The sequence below is a fragment of the Dermacentor silvarum genome, chromosome 1, assembly GCF_013339745.2.
Source record: "Dermacentor silvarum isolate Dsil-2018 chromosome 1, BIME_Dsil_1.4, whole genome shotgun sequence".
In the NCBI taxonomy this organism is placed as follows: domain Eukaryota; kingdom Metazoa; phylum Arthropoda; class Arachnida; order Ixodida; family Ixodidae; genus Dermacentor; species Dermacentor silvarum.
Window position 1 is genome coordinate 430,472,034 of NC_051154.1, and position 16,467 is coordinate 430,488,500.

The 16,467-nt window shown below is 45.9% G+C and overlaps 2 protein-coding genes across 5 annotated transcripts in view; one reads left to right on the plus strand and one right to left on the minus strand.

Annotated features, from left to right (window-relative positions):
* The window catches only part of LOC119437682 (papilin-like), a 464,139-nt gene that overhangs the window by 164,548 nt on the left and 283,124 nt on the right, over nt 1–16,467 (plus strand). For all 4 annotated transcript variants that reach the window (XM_037704674.2, XM_037704670.2, XM_037704673.2 and 1 more), the window contains exon 2: nt 1,274–1,332. In XM_037704674.2, the coding sequence (XP_037560602.1) occupies nt 1,274–1,332 (59 nt within the window). The remainder of the gene's footprint in view (nt 1–1,273; nt 1,333–16,467) is intronic.
* The window catches only part of LOC125942581 (uncharacterized), a 44,464-nt gene continuing 38,857 nt past the window's right edge, over nt 10,861–16,467 (minus strand). Inside the window, exons 2-3 of the mRNA XM_049660771.1 lie at nt 11,355–11,557; nt 10,861–11,069 (exon numbers count right to left, since the gene is read on the minus strand). Of these exons, the coding sequence (XP_049516728.1) occupies nt 10,956–11,069; nt 11,355–11,557 (317 nt within the window). The 3' untranslated portion in view covers nt 10,861–10,955. The remainder of the gene's footprint in view (nt 11,070–11,354; nt 11,558–16,467) is intronic.

The window sequence follows — 16,467 nt, forward strand, 5'->3', positions numbered from 1 at the left end:
CGACTGCATCTGGGAAAGCAATATATTCGCCAGTGCGCGCTCCGTTCGCTGAAATGTGTGCACTTCGAAGGAGTCTTAGTCTGCGTGCGGTCATTGTACATAACGATCATAATCTTTCGCTGGGAGCGCCTCAGTAATAGCTGAGTCTTTTATACACAAAGCTGATTCATAAGTAAATTGACATCGTTCAAAAAACATTATTTTGAACACCATAAGGTCTCAGGTTAAGGCCCTATACGGTAGCTGCTGTGTATTTTAGCCAGCTTTGGTGACTCTTTTTCTTAAGAACTGTTTGGACCTAAAATGGCGCATACTGGTGTCAGTGTGTACAATTTTTTTAAATATTATTTTCGATTTCTACCCAAGCAGAGTAGTTCAGTTAAAAAGCATCGCGTTCATTCTAGAATATTTATTTTCAGTTTTTTTCCTTGCCAGATTAACTCAAAGTTCAGAGAATACTATCCAATAAATGTCGTCTGGAACAGAAATGCCTTCATTTAACTTCCCAATCACTTCACTAACCATCATAAGGTAGCGCCGACACAGAAACTTACGGTTTTTTTCTTCAATAAAGCATGGGTGGTTGAAGTCAACAAGAAACAAAATGAAATCGTTTCTTTCCCTTGTTTTCTGTGTAGGCTGTCCCTGTTCGATGTTTCTTGGAGTTCTGAATGATTATGTTTAGATTGCCCATTTCCCTTTCAGCAGAAATCAAAGTGGGGCGCAAAAAGTCATGAGAACCCTCCCCCACCCCCGCAGAAAAATAAATGTAAATAAATAAAATAAATTCGAACAAAACCACGCATCGTTTCGTTCATGCCCATTACGGCCGTGTCTTTCCCAGGGGAAAAATACCATTTCGGGTTCTTGCTGGTTTAATTCGTTGAGCTGATGTATTTCAAGCGTATCACAGCATGAATATATAAAATATGTATGTTTTAGCTTTTCCATATTCCTGCTGTTCTTTCTCACTTCTAATTTAGCCGTATCTATTGCGGCCTCTGCTGTAGATCCTTAATCGCGCTGTAATATCATGCACATAAATAAATAAATAAATAAATAACATACGACCATGATTAACTTGGCAAATGAACTTAGTGAGATCCCTGGTGAAGTGTTTCCTGTTGGCTTCCTTTTGTGTTTGAAGAACCACCAAACCCTTTGCTTGCTAGATAGGCAAGTGCCACAAGATTTTCGATTCAAATACCGACTGAGCATCCGAGAGCTTTGTTGCAAATGCGCTTAAAGTCATATTTATATTTTTTGTTTACAGAAGGTCTTGTTTGCGTGCCGAAGCCAGCCAGTGCTGTAGAAGACCTCGATTACAACAAGGTTTGTGTACTTGCCATATTCACGAAAGCTTACTGCTGTTTTCAGAAGGAGTATCCCACAGAAACTATATCAATGACGCATCTCTATTAGCGGAAAATTCTACCAGTTTATCACAGAATGCTTATTCAGTAAGGAGATTATATTTTACTTTTACAACGCTTATGGTATGAGAAATAGGTTTTCTCCGTGCTCTGTACCTTGGCACCAGCTCTGCCTCCGCGACGAAGCACCGTGACGACTGAAGAAGACATACCGCTACATTTGGCTTTCTAATATATAAATATAGGCAGAAAGGAACGTTAGGGAGAGACGGGCTTATCGTTATGTTCGTGTTGTGTGGCTGTCAAAAATATTGCAAGAACAGGTGGAAAGAATGCCGACAAATGGCCTGATTGCGTCCGGAAGTTTTCTAAATATCATGCAACAAACAAATGGGTCGAAAGCCACTTACAGCGGCCGACGTTCCTGAAGCAAGGCCTATCCTAGCCTCCGGAAGAAAGCCTCTTGCATGTGTACGTTTTTTACAGCGTAAGCTGTTATGGGCTCATTCCAATAGCCGTTTCGGGTGGCGATGATGCCGCCGCCGACGGCGTACGCCGCCGTAACCGCTATTGCCTGAAACGTAAAAAAGTATCCGATTCCCGCCGGGATCAAACACGCGCCCGCTTCGTGGGAGCCAGATACACTACCACTGAGTCACGCAAGCGCTTGCTATCGGGCCGCGGAAAATACCTTATAAGGCAAGCGTGAAGGGGCAGACGACTCAAACCTCCGCCAGTATGGTGGCGCCATCTAGTAAGGTACCTGCAAACGCAGCGTCCGCAGGCGCAGACGACGATATGCGATTCAGACGAGGCGCGCAATGAACGCGCTCCGAGCTGCCAGCCTCCGTCAGTATGTTGGCGCCATCTAGTTAAGGTGCCTGCAAACGCGGTGTTCCCGACACGTAAGTTGCAGTTGTAAGGCTTGATCGCGCTCAGCAGACTGCTGTGCAGAGAGCATTACAAGCCGCAGCTCGTCGTCGACGCCGGGCGGACAGTTCAGATCATTCTCGTCAAAACGAGCCTAACAGACTGCTGCGAAGACCTTGTTCAGCGTAGTTCCCAAATTGGAGCTACTCTTGAGCCGCTCCACCAGCTTACGCTGTGACTGTGATGCGTGTGCCGCGCAGGCCCGTGACTTTTTTTTCATTGCAAACATCAAGGTAGACAAGAGCGTAGCCAGTAGTGGGTGCGGGGCACACCAAACACGTCCCTCCCCCCCATTATTTCTGTGTACCAGGATACCTGGCATAAAACTACGTACAACGCCACCGCCACCCCCCCCTTCCCCGAACAAAATCCTGGCTAGGGCCAGAGGCTAGAATAGTATGCTTTTACGTTAGGCTACTTGTAACACATATTCCTGTTGTCAACGTGTACGCCCCACACACCAAAGGGTCATAATGCTTTCTATCAGGCACTCGAGGCGTATTTGCAGAATATCAGGTGTATCACGCTTGGAGATGATTTAAGGGTTCTGGACTGCTGAACAGAGGCGCCCACCATCACGCGAACAACTCGGTCCACTTGTCACAATCAATAATTGAAAAAACAGAACAAGAAAAAAAAGCTAATTGCATTCGCAGATCACGTCTAGGTTTATATATGGTGTCTTTACATCACGGGATAGCTATGGTCCTGTGTGGGCCATAGCTACCCGTGACTATGTAGTTTCATATGTTTGATATTTATGAATACCACTATTAGCCTTATTTTGGATAAAACCAGCGTAGTAAATTATGTATATAGAAACAGTAAGGGGGAAAGCTCGCTACCGTGTGGTACACCCCATGTAACGTGGCCACAAAGCGGTGTGAAATTTTTACGGTAACATTACTAAAGCCTAATTGGAAGAGTCTTTAATCCGTGCAAGTACTGTAGCATCGATGTTAAGTTCAGCTAGCTTTATTAGAAGCATTTGGTGAGGAAAGCTATAAAATGCTTTCGAGTAGTTGAGGAAGACTGCATCAACTGGGTTGCCATGACCTAGTGATACGTGAAGTTGGCCAATGAATCTGCATAATTTTGTGTCACATGAGTAACCCTTGCGGAAACCGTGCTGTTATTTGTAAAGAATGTTTTCATTTCCAAATAATTTACGAATTGTATATGATATGCTGGAAGATCGCCAACATTATGATAATCCATAAGAAGGGAGAAGTTAAAGAATTGAAGAATTACAGACGGATTAGTTTGCTTTCAGTATTGTTTAAAGTATTGACTAAGATATTTTCCAATAGAATCATGGCCGCACTTGACTTCAGTCAACCAGGAGAACAGGCTGGCTTCAGGAAGGGATATTCTACGATGGATCATATCTATGTCATCAATCAGGTAGACGAGAAATCTGCGAAGTACAATCAACCTGTCTATATGGCTTTCATTGATTATGAAAATGCATTTGATTCAGTAGAGATACTAGCAGCTATAGAGGCATTGCGTAATCAAGGAGTACACGAGGCATGCGTAAATATCTTCGCAAATATCTACAATAATTCCACAGCTACCTTAGTTCTCCGCAAGAAAAGTAGAAAATTACCTATCAAAAAAAGGGGTCAGGCAAGGAGACACAATTTCTCCAATGCTATTCACTGCATGCTTAGAAGAAGTATTCAAGCTCTCAAACTGGGAAGGCTTAGGAGTGACGATCAACGGCGAATATATCAGCAACCTTCGGTTTGCAGATGACATTGTCCTATTCAGCAACAATGCGGACGAATTACAACATATGATTGAGTACCGTAACTGAGAAAGTGTGGAAGTTGGGTTCGAGATTATTATGCTGAAGACAAATATAATATTCAATAGCCTGGCAAGCGAACAAGAAATCAGGATCGCCAGTTAGCCTCTAGAGTCGGTAAAGGAGTACGCGTATGTAGGTCAATTACTCACAGGGGACCCTGATCATGAGAAAGAAATTTACCGAAGAATAAAATTGGGCTGCAGTGCATACGGCAGGCATTGACAAATCCTGACTGGGAGCTTACCACTGTCGTTGAAACGAAAAGTGTACAATCATTGCATTCTATTGGTGCTAACATGTGGGACAGAAACTTGGAGGCTAACAAAGAAGCCCGAGAACAAATTAAGGACCGCACAAAGAGCGATGGAACGAAACATGTTAGGCGCAACGTTAAGAGACAAGAAGAGAGCGGTGTGTATCAGAGAGCAAACCGAGATATCCGATATTCTAATTGACATTAAGAGGGAAAAAATGGAGCTCGGCAGGCCATGTAGTGCGTAGGGTGGATTACCGGTGGACAATTACAGTCACAGTATGGGTGCCAAGAGAAGCGAAGCATAGTCGAGCACGGCTGAAAACTAGGTGAGGTGATGAAATTAGGAAATTTGAAGGCGCAAGTTGGAATCAGCTAGTGCAAGACAGGAGTAATTGGAGGCCGCTGGGAGAGACCTTCGTCCTGCAGTGGACATAAATATAGGCTGATGATGATGATGATGATTATGATGGTGGTGGTATCACATGTTCAAGAAGTTTGCATACAGTAATCGTTAGTGAAACAGGTCGTGACTTGAGCGGTGAAGAGCGAATACCAAGGGTGGCTTGTACGAACATATATAATAACGAAAATATTAACGATTTTAATACTTTGCTGTTAAACACTGCCTAGGTCCCCGCGACTTGCATTTAGCCAACAGTTTATGAAAAAAATACTGGTTGGGAAATCGCTCGGCTAACTACTGGGAACGAATTGGCTGAATTGCCGTCCAGAGATTAAAGTCAGAGCATGTTTCAACGTTAAAAAAGGGGAAAAAATACATCTTTGCAAACTTTTGATTTACTCTTCTGGTGACAGATGTCCCGGCACATGGTGAGTTCTACTGCATGAATAAACAAACGTTCTTTTTTTATGAAGTCATGCATCTCTGCCACATTTTTCAACTAGTCCAACAGTAGGATTCTTGCCGAAGATAAGAACGCTGGGGAACAGCTGGCGCTGCTATCATGGCCTTCAATCACGGCAAACTGTTCTACGCCTCGCCGTCGGTTAGCAACTCAGGCCAACTTGAAGGCTTTCTTTCGACAACCAATAACGCCCGGCTGATTTCGTGCGCCATCTTCTCCTACCACGAGAGATTGTGAGCTGACGGTGACAAGAACTTTAATTGGTCCTGAGAAACTGGCCAGGGGGAGCCGAAGGCTCCCTCAGGTCAAATCGATGGCTCCGCCCACGATGGCACCGGGAGGCGAAATCCCGTTGCGATGTCGTGGGCCCTCTGGATGGCTTGGAGTTAGAGGTGGTGGAGGTCGCTTCATAGGAACTCCTCCCACTGTTCCTTTGTGGAAAGTATAGAGTTTTCTATGGCTGGGCACAGCCAGAACATGTGATCGAAAGAGCATGAATCGGCTCCGCATTTGGGGCACGACTGCGGGAAGTGTCGGTCTATCCAGCTAAGGGACCGCGGAGTGGGGTACATTCTGAGCGTGCTAGCTTGTGGTTTATTTAGTTTTGGGTGAGGAAGAGAGAACGACCTCCTTCCCAAGCGGTAGTGTGAGATGATTTCGTGAAAGGTGCACAATGGGTCTTTCTGGATGCAAGCCTCGTTACGAGGAGGGCCGTTGACGTCTGCGCGGGTCGTGAAATCGCGCGCAAGCCGGTGAGCCCGTTCGTTGGGGTTGCAGCCGTGCGGTTGGATCGAGTCTCCCAGGTGGGTCGGGAGCCATGAAATGTGGAAATATGCTTCCGTGCCGATTTGGGCTAAATTAGTGTGCTTGTTGGTCGCAGTTTTATTCGCCCGTTTCGATACGCGTGCCGCCGAAAAGGATCTAAGGGCTGTACGGGAGTCTGAGAAGACGAAGAGGGGAGAATGTGCGCTGTGCATGGCCAGGGCGATAGCCGCCTCCTCCGCCTCGTGAGCATAATTGATGCGCACAAAGGCCGCATTCACCAGATTGCCTTTCGCATCCACTACCGATAGGGCGAACGCGTCTTCGCTGTCGTATCTAGCGGCGTCTACGAATAGAGCGTGTAGTCCCTGTCGAGTGATCTGTTTGAGGATTGCCTGAGCTCTCGTGCGTCTCCTACAATCATTGTGAGGAGCCAAGGAACTTTTCCTTGCAGGGCAGTTAGGGTGGCTAGCACAGTCATTGTGTCATCGAACGTAAACATAGCGGACGCGGGCAAGACGTGGTGTACCTGTATGCGGTTCCAGCCTCGTTACAGGGTAATGCTGCTGGTGTGTTGTGACCTGTAATTACGCAAATTTCAGGGGTGTGTCCATACGTTAGTCGCAGTGGTCTAACGGCCACTTAAAGAGTGTTCCGACTTGAAAAGCGGCGACAAAACGGTTCACTGTGCTACGGTTGTGGCGAGAGGCCTACTTTTGCTTAAAGCAGATTGATTGACAGCGACTGCGGTGTAGATTGCAGGTGACGGAATCGTTCAATGGGTTTGCGCTTGTCGTGGATTAACATAAAATTCATGTTTACTCTGCAGCAGGCGTTCTACGCATTCTGCCAGTACAAGCGAAAACAAAAACAAAAAGAACTCTGCGGTTTTGCGGGCCATAACCGCGTGGATCTGATTATGCGGCACGCCATAGGCTGGGACTCTGAATTAATTTTGACCGACTGGGGTTTCTTAACGTACACCCAATGCATGGACGTTTTCCTCTTTTGTCCCCATCGAAATGCGGCCACCGCGGCCAGTATTTTATTCCGTGATGTCGCATGCTTAGCAGCGCGACGCCAAAGCCACTAAGCAACCACGGCGGATTACAAACAACAGCAATGCACCGATTGTTGACTATTGAATATTTATGTGCCGAGCGTTGATGCGCAGCTACTAAATCTCGTGAACTCGTCTTGAAAAAGCAATCACTTGCATGTCAGCTTGCTGCACATAATTATACCCGCGTAGTGCATTGCACAAGTGTTTCATGCAAGAAATATAGAAGGATTTCTCAGGACCCGCGCACTTTATGTTTACGTTTGGAAACGTTTCTTTACGTGCGTAAGAAAATTGTCTAAGCGCAATTATACCTCCGTACATGCCGCTATAAATAAAAACATTTATTCACCGGATTCCTGTCTCTATCTCTTGCAACAAAGTGAAGTTGGCGTTGCGACAATCACCTAATATGCAGCTTAAGCGAGTGCCTAGTATACATCACTCTTTCGGTGAAACGCCTATTTTGTGGTGAAATTTAAAAAAATATCTATTGTGTGGCCTATGCATAATACCACATTTGGTTGCACTGTTGCTTGTCTCGTTCAGAAAAAATCTGAATGCACGTCGCCTACTTTCGTGCGTAGCTGAATGTGTGGAAAATGCGGGAACCGTGCCGCAGTGTCGTCTGTCGTTATAGCGGGGAAACATGATATAAGCCTTATTTCACCCGTATCTTATGCTTTCACCTTGTCTGTGTCAAACGTTGCTTGGTTCCGTTATACCAAATTCTACATGGTCTGCTAGGCGCCGCACTAAGCGGCCACGTACAGCCAGGTAATACACTCGAACGTGGTATTAAAACGCGTCCACTACAAAATACGAGTGCTAAAGAGCCAGCTGTTTAGCCTCGAGGGTGACGCAGACCTCGCGTTACGCCCGCATTTTGATAGACATAGCACACTAATGGACTACGTGGTAGCCGCCGAGATAGGTCCTGCAGCTGTGTGAAGTTGGGAGCTCCCGGTTCCTTTAGCCAAGGTACGAAGTTGGAGTCTTCCAGGGAACGTTTAAGACATGTTGTTAAAATTGTATTTACTTTTGTAATAAAATGTGCGTGAAAGCCGCCCCTGATTTGAAAACGGGATGATTAGCTATTCCCAGGTCGTGAGGAATGATGCCGGTTGACAGCGACTGCGATAAAATCGTGCCCAGTATGGGAGAGTTGCTTATTGAGATTTGTTTTTTGCATTTTATTACTGAAAACGATGTGATCAGACATGGAAGATATTTTCCGGTATTCAAGAATGAGAAAATGCAGGGAGTAGTAATTTTTATACCGGTCATGTGACAATCAGTTCGCATGATTGGGCTACGGCACGAGATCGTATCTTCATGGTAAAGGCAGATAGAAAACTACAATTGCGCAGTTCAGAATACTGTGATTCAGGAATTACAGTGCCGGTGGTATCAATAAGAATGAGGTCAGGGTGTATATTTTGATTGATTAGCCGGCAGAACCATCGAATGTTTTTTGTGAGCGTTGACATCAAGTCATGTTTGTAAAATTGACGGCGACAAGATTTCACGACTGATCGGTGTTCTTTGTCGAATTGTCACTGCTGAGTCCAGGAATCTGTCACTGTATTTCTGTCTGCCTGGCTGAAAAGCCCTTTTTTTGTTATGGAGAAGACGAAGCCGCAGGTTAAACCAGCCTGTTTCTTGCTGTATTTTGTAGAGACAGCTAGAATGTGTCAGGCAATTAACATCATGGCGTATCTTTAAGGAATAATCAGTTATCTTCGACTGAGCGAGACACGTGCCAACGCAAGAATTGTTCAGCAAATGTAGAGAATTCGTTGTTAGTCTGGTCAAATTTGCTTTTTTCTAACAGATAACTTACCTCATTTTCTTCCTGTTGAGTGAAAGACCAGTGCGGCCACAGATCAGAAAGGCCGCCAAATTGGACTACTTCAGAGCAAGCCTCGTGATTAATACTTGTTTTGATACGATCTAAAACATTACTTGAGGTTGCTCATGCGAGTGTTCGGCGAGTGTTAAAGTCGGAGAGCGAAACGCCAAGTCTAGATTGTAAAAAAGAAATCGTGCTGTTCCATATGCTCAGCACCAACAGGTAATGTCGACCAACTGATATCAGGAATGCTAGTCACTAAACATAATAGTCGTGGAATTGGCAAAAACGTTAATACTGCTAGGTCATGATGCAATGTACAGCACTCTTTGGATATTATTGGCTCTTGAGCCATTAAACCCCATACAACATCATCATCACCATGACGCGATGTAATTCACATGCAAAATTTACTGGTGATGAAAAACAGCAATTGCTATGACATTTACGCCATGTTGCACTGGCACAAACCCACACTGTAGAAAAGTGGCCTCAGCGATGAGTACAGCAAGGAACAGCTTATGCGCCACTAGATAAACGCCGTCATTTCTGCAGTGTTCTCTATCACGACGAAAGAAGTCGGACCCAGGGACAAGAATGCTGCCACCAGAAATCGTATGGTTAGGTCGTGTTCCAGTAAGCGCAATTATTGAGGCCCATGAAGGGTCAGCTGTGGATGGTACCACAACGGTTTTCGACAGTTTGAAGTTTGTGTAAAGGCAACTACACGAGCGCTATAAGGTAAAGCTATTCCGGACTTTTCTATTCCATTTCTCCTATCAGCTCTCCGCGGTTGATGAAAAACATTTGCAGGCCATCCCCACTTCGCTTGCCTGTCAGCGACGTCAGGAAAACCGCGAGAACTCCTAATGTGATTTGACCAAGGAGGTTCTGGAGCGGAGGTCGCCTATACCTATCAATGGGCGGCGGTGAAGCCGCGCCGCGCGCGCAGCGGCCATCTTGCCATAGGCAAGAAACAGGAGCCGCAGCGCGCCCGCCGCGCTGACTGCGTCTCCCCACCGTGTATTTAAATGGTTATGGCGAGCACTTAGGGGGACGTAGTCAATAATTCGAAGTCAAATGGCAGATAAGAATGCAATCAGCTTTACTTTGTTTCCTTTGGCGTTCTCCTTGCAAGTATGAACAGCGGTGAAGGGTCTGTATCACTGGTCTTTAAAAATAATCAGCCGCGTAAGAGCAGACCTCACTTTTGCAGCAATCATTTGCCTTTTTTTTTTCTTTCGTCACGTGATGGAGTCTGATGCATATGTAGAGTTCGGCCTTTTCGCCATGGTGATGTTTGATGCAGCGCCATCAAATGAATGTGAAACAACATCAACACCTATTGACGTCAGCTTTTAAATATACTGTTTTGTTAGCTCAGCTCTCTCTGCTCCTGTCAAAAAATCCATTAAAAAATACCAATGTGGCAACTTAATTCGCAAGTTTAAGCCAAGGCGCATGCACACAGATGCATTCTTGGCTTCAGGCACACTGTCATCACGCGTTCCACGCCCAAAGTCCCCATATCCAACCACTTTGTAGCCCACAAGCTCAACATGTTTCCTGATTGACATGCCATCGACGGTCAAAGTACAGTACATAGCCTCCGTGCGGCAGTGGACAAATTTTTTCAAGAAAGACAGTGACTCAGCTGTGAAGCCAGGATCCCCGTTCATGGAACTGTACCATTCTCGTATAGTGCACTCTGCTGGCAGTGCTCTATTAAACTTCGAGCATACATATATACTCATAAGCTGACGGAGCATACAAGTGCAGCGTTAACGCAAATGCACGCAGCTCAGATGGGTACGTGCCTTTGTGGTCTATTCCTGCCCTGTTGAGGAGTTGCTGTATATCAAGGGAAAAGGCTGCAGTGAGCACCTCCATGCTCTCCTCAGACGTGAGCTTTTGGTCCTTGATATGCCTTATTATCTCTTGAGCAGTCTCGTTCTTTTTGGTCAATCTCCGCTTCCTCTGCAGCAGAATTTTTATCTTCTTGAGCCTTGTTATCTCCTCTGGAGAAACATGAAGCATTTATTTCTAATGTTGCTTTGTAGGTGATGCAACTGACACATCTTCAACAACTTTGTCAACTTCAACACCTCTGTCGGCTGGACTACTCCGAGGCCTCAGTGGTGGTCGCTTTCTTTTCAGCTGGAACGAGAATTGCACAGTTTAAAACTACTGGCTTTACTCACGGCCTTGCGTAAAGGAACCACAAATATAAGAACAGAAAAGGCACAAATGTAAGACAAAACAGCTGCTCGTACACTGCGCAGACAACGCTACTTAACACCTCGTGGTTGCGAGCAAACACAGCAACCGATTACGAAATATAGCGGGTCAGCTATTTAATTTCAGCGAATACCAAACGGTGCGTTATTTTCCTATTCACGCTCCTCACTGGTGATGTCAATTAGTGCAAGAATGTGTACTAACTGGCCTTTGCAGGTGGTTTGGAAATGCGTCAAACACAGTCGGACAACTTCCGGGTCGCAGCCGTATCATACGTCTGCCCGGCCCGGTCGAAACAACCCGGCGTGAAGTGCCTCGAACACATGTGATCGCCGTCTTTTTGCTTCCAGCCTTCCCGCTGAACAGCCCGCTCCCACGTGCTTCGCACATTTGGGTCCTTAGGAAACCTGTTTGGAAAAAACAATGACCGTCAGATGCGAAATTGCTGACACATTGCGAGCTGTCAGCATGTGTTTCGACAGGCAAAGAAGTTTTCTTTAAGTTCAAAATGTGCTACTTACAAGTGAAACATAATCCCAGAGCCCTTTTTCGCTCGATTTATGCAGCCGTACACCACACACGATGCAACGATTACAATGTCCGGACGCCACCACACTGACTACCCACTGCGGCTGCCGTGGCAGAAGGCACGCTTTGTGCCTATGCCAACATGGCGGCGCGCGGCTTCTGCTCAGGGGCGTTTCCTCCACTCCAGCAAGTTTTATTTAAACCGCCTTGGATTTGATGTACACATACTCAGAGATTATGCTTGATTAAACGAAATAAAGGAAAAAATAATTTTTTCCCATTCTACGCTTTTTTTTTTTTTTTTGCTGCCAGCCCTCGCTGTTGGTGTAGAGTTTTCAGACAGCGCCCACTTCGCCGGCCTGTCACGCGACGTCACAAAACCGCGAAACCTCACCACGTCAAAGTGACGTGCACGCATAAATACGCATTAATGTGCCGAACAAAACTGCTTTTATTTTTTCTCAATGGCCGTAGACTGCCCCGTTCGAAAATGAATAGAAGGTTCTCCCCACCGATGGCTACAGCACTGGCTTCTCTGATCTGCCAGGAAAATGTATTTATTTACGCATAAGAATTTTTTCGTGACAGCATCACGTTGTCGATCCCTTTCGGAACGTATTCGAGAATGCTTTGGCAACTCTTCTTCGCTGAGGATCCGTTTTAGCGGTATTCTTACCCTTCCGTTGCACGTTGCCGCGATTTTCTGACAACCGCCGAAAGCCAAGCAAGGAGAATCCGGCCAATCGCCGACACCGGCAATACCCTCCTTATCCGGTTATCTACTTTCACTGCGCTAGCCCGACCCCACCAAAACCTTCTCCACTTCTACGTGCTCCCCTGCTCTTGTCAGCCATTTAGATAAGATAAACCTGTCAAGGTAGGCAATGCCAGTTGCTCTGAAAGGAAACAAATGTGATCTATAAACTAGGAGAGCGTTTTGTTGGCCTATTCAAACAACGCTGCGGGTCACTGCCAGATGCTTGCGTCGTCGGTTACGTAAAGTTGACGTGAGGAGATCCGACTAAAAACAGATTGGAATAGTTTTACGTTACAGGGCCCCAAATGTCATTAAAACAGGGATCACTGCTTGACTTGTGTGAAGTAAAAGATGAAACTTGGACGTTGCACTCAGAGCTTCCTGGTACGTTTAGGCGGTGTAGTTTTACTGCACTACTAGCATTTATGTCCCGCATAATAGGCTGCATCTTTGAAAAACACTTTGTTGAAAGTGAGGCGAACACGGTCATAATCTTTTCTTATCGTCCTAGAAAGCTGCCGTAGTTTTCCTTTCTTTTCTCGACCAGCCTCAGAGAAATGGCGGGATACGCTCACCTCGGTCGCTTTTAGTTTAAAGCCGTTGCCCAATACTGATTTCAATTCTTTGTCACTCTACGACTTTGCAATAATTTGCCGCTTCCTGTCAAACGAGTACCGTTTCAGACGGTAAGCCCTCCCAACAGGCACAAACATTTAGGTTGTGTTTGTTACACAGAAATTTACAGAACTCGTTCACAAATCACTTAGGGGCTTCCCACGTTTCTGATTTGTCGTCAGGTATACCGTAGCATATAAGGTTGGACCTATTTGGCCTATTTTCTAGGTCGTCAAAATATCTTGGATTTTAGCAAAATCTGTTTGAGAGTTAGTTGCAGTCTGACCAAAACTTGCCGACTCCATCTTGGACTCCAAATGTTTGAGCTCATTTTAGATTTTCGAAACAGCGTTGTCATCATTCACTGAAGACTGTCGAGATCAGAGGGTGTGCACCCTGTCTTCAACGTCGTGCATGCATTTCATTAAGGTTTTGACGTCGTTTTTTAGACTCATGTGGATGCACAGTACTTTATTAACCGATGGAAGCATGATGTAATCTAGGCCGGTTGCACAGCACAAATACAAAGATAAGCTTCTCCTCCTGTGCATTTCTCATGGGCCTATGATTTAGTTCGAGGTGGCCACTAAGCAGGATATTACATTGCAATACAATGCACACGTTTTGTGATATAAGTGAGCCGAGAAACCGCAATCAAACAAACATCGTTACTGCATACGCAAACACCCTCCTTGTAATTCACCGGGAGGTACTAGACGGGTGAATGCAAGTGCACAAATGTCAGGCCATGGCCCGACGAGCTAATGAGATGGGCGTGTTTTTCAACGGTATCATCAGCTTACATGCTCCCTGCTTTCCAAAAGAAAGACGATGGCATGTCCAAAACCGGTGGTGCTGACTTGAGTCGTCTTTATGTTTGGACTAAGGTTTACCGAAGATCAGTGTGACCCGGTGCCATGCGATGCACTTGATAACACTAATAATTCAGCGGTAAGGAACACGGTAAAACGTAAAACAACGCATCCTTGCAATGACGGGGACGGCCGCGTAGGGCATTTCTTCAGGCTGTCGCTTCGACGATCCACGTTGCGGTTCTTGACCTCTTAATGGGTGCTGCACTTCTTGGAAGATGTCATGAATTGAGGTGAAGCGAGGCTGTGACGTGGACAACATTTTGCGTAGCGCTTCGAAGAAAATGGCTCTAATGCTTTCCCGAAACACGTCGTAGGATAGTGCTCGGACTTCGACGCAGTGTGGCATCGAGTGGCGGTTATATTGTCCGGTGGTATTTGCATTGCCTTATCGATGCTGCAAGTGCTACTGTGCTGTGCCACCTGTGACCGATTGTGATTGTGTCTGTGCTTCTTACTTTCTTTAACTATACTTTGCTGTCACTTTACCTCCCCCTCCCCTCTCTCCCCAGCGTAGGGTAGCACACCGGATCTTCCCATCTGGTTAGCCTCCCTGCCTTTCCCCTTTCGTCTCTCTCTCTCTTCTCGGTAGCCAGGGCCTCTGACAAATTATGCAGTGGTCTCTGGAAGATTGCGCATCAGTACGGGGAAAAGTTGTTTTTTGACTCCTCGCAAGGAGGAAACGTTCTATTCGCCAGCGGGGCAAAAAAAATGGGTCATGCGTAAAGGCCGCGATGTTCTTAGGCAGCTACAGGCGACGATTCTGTAGAACTTTGGCCCTTCCATTTCTGATAACACTCTTGAAGGTCTTTAGAAATCTGTTGCGAATCAGGGCCCCTATTCACAAGTGTTCTTACGCTAGTGAAGTTCGTAAGGACAAGAACATTACAATAAGGACAGCAAACATATTGTTACCCGCAAAGGACGGACAATAAACGGTCCCCTTCATCTGTAAGGTTTACAAACGGTCTCCTTTGCGCGTAACAATATCATTAGCGAATGCTGCCGACCAATCAGAGAAAGTTCTCACGAACAAAAACCTTTGTGAATTCGGCTCCTGGTCTCACGCTCTTAGGGCTCTTAGTTATCAAAATAAATCCTGGCTGCGTCTTAGAAGAAATAAGCATGACGAAGTTTGTCTTCGGAGTTCCACTTGCTCAAAGCAGATACAGTTTCGAATATTTCCAGCCAGGTTTGCGGGTAGCGAGACGAATTTTCTCGCGAAACCGCTCGCTCCCTATTTTCTTGCAGGATGATCGATACAAGCGACGGTGGAGCTGTCCTCTTGTCTGCTGGCTTTGGTTTTGCTGGTTTTGTCGGAAAAGGGTCCGTACAATGGCGGCAATCCTTTTTGCCCGAGGCTAGCTCGCTGATCTGGGGCAACGTTGGTGCTTTGCTCAGTGGCTTTGACGCTCTGCTCTTGAGGGGCGAGGTCGCAGGTAAATTTATCGACTGCGGCGCCCCCAATCCAATGGTGTCGGTGTGCAGAAGCGCTAGTTTAGCGTTCTTTTGTACACGTGAAAGAACCCCATGAGGCCAAAATTATTCCTGAGCTTACTCACTATGGCCTCTCTCATACTTCGTGAGCCACTCTGGAGCTTCTAACCCCATAATCTATTATGTTGTCCTGCAATTCTGGGTCATAAGCGGCAGAACTTGACGCATCATGAAAGGCGGCAGCCCTAAGTGGGTTCTTGTTGCGATTGACTGGTTCCGGTCTCAATTTTAGTATCATTCTACGTGAAGCTAAGTCTCATATTCTACATTCTAAGCGTTATTAAATTGTAATTTTGATATGACAGTAATGAGCCCACTGCTTCACCTATTTTGTTTTGTCCAGTTGGTGCATCTGGAGTGAGGAGATCCCCCAGACTTCATCGCTGAGGGGCTGAATTGCCCAAGCATTCCGTTCCAAAGTGCTGTTTGCCGTCGCCCGGCCGGCTTCGTTATAAACACGTCCATTCTCACAATTGGCTGGTACTAATTCTTTTACGAACATTTCTAGCCTAAGAAGGTTTTTTTTTTAATACTGGGCCGGGATAATCTAGCGATTCTAGCATTTCTCTTACTGCGTGCTTCGTATGAGCTTTTAACGATGCTCCGCCTACATTAATCTCCAAGACCAGCAGCCAGTGAGCGGTGCATAATTATAAATGAACATAATTGTGAATAAATAGCAGAGAACCACTCAAAACGTACGACGCACATGGTGCGTGGAACGCATCCCGGGGCCGTACTCGCGCTTGATCGCTCGGAAGGATACGTCTAATTGTGCATGACGTCGCATTCCTGACGAAGCTTTATGGAGCGAGCAGCGCTCTGCGCGCTGGCGAAGTTAGTCAGTACGAGCAGAAAATGATATCACTGCACATGATAAATCGATGTCGTTTTGTTCCCCCCCCCCAAAAAAAAAAGAAGCAATGAAATGAAATTTGAAACAGTTAGGTCCATTGTCAAAGGAAACATGCATTACCAGGCCATGCATGAATTGACTTCTTTGGCAAGTATGAAAACGTCTAGCTCTGCCACAGGTGACATATGGAAA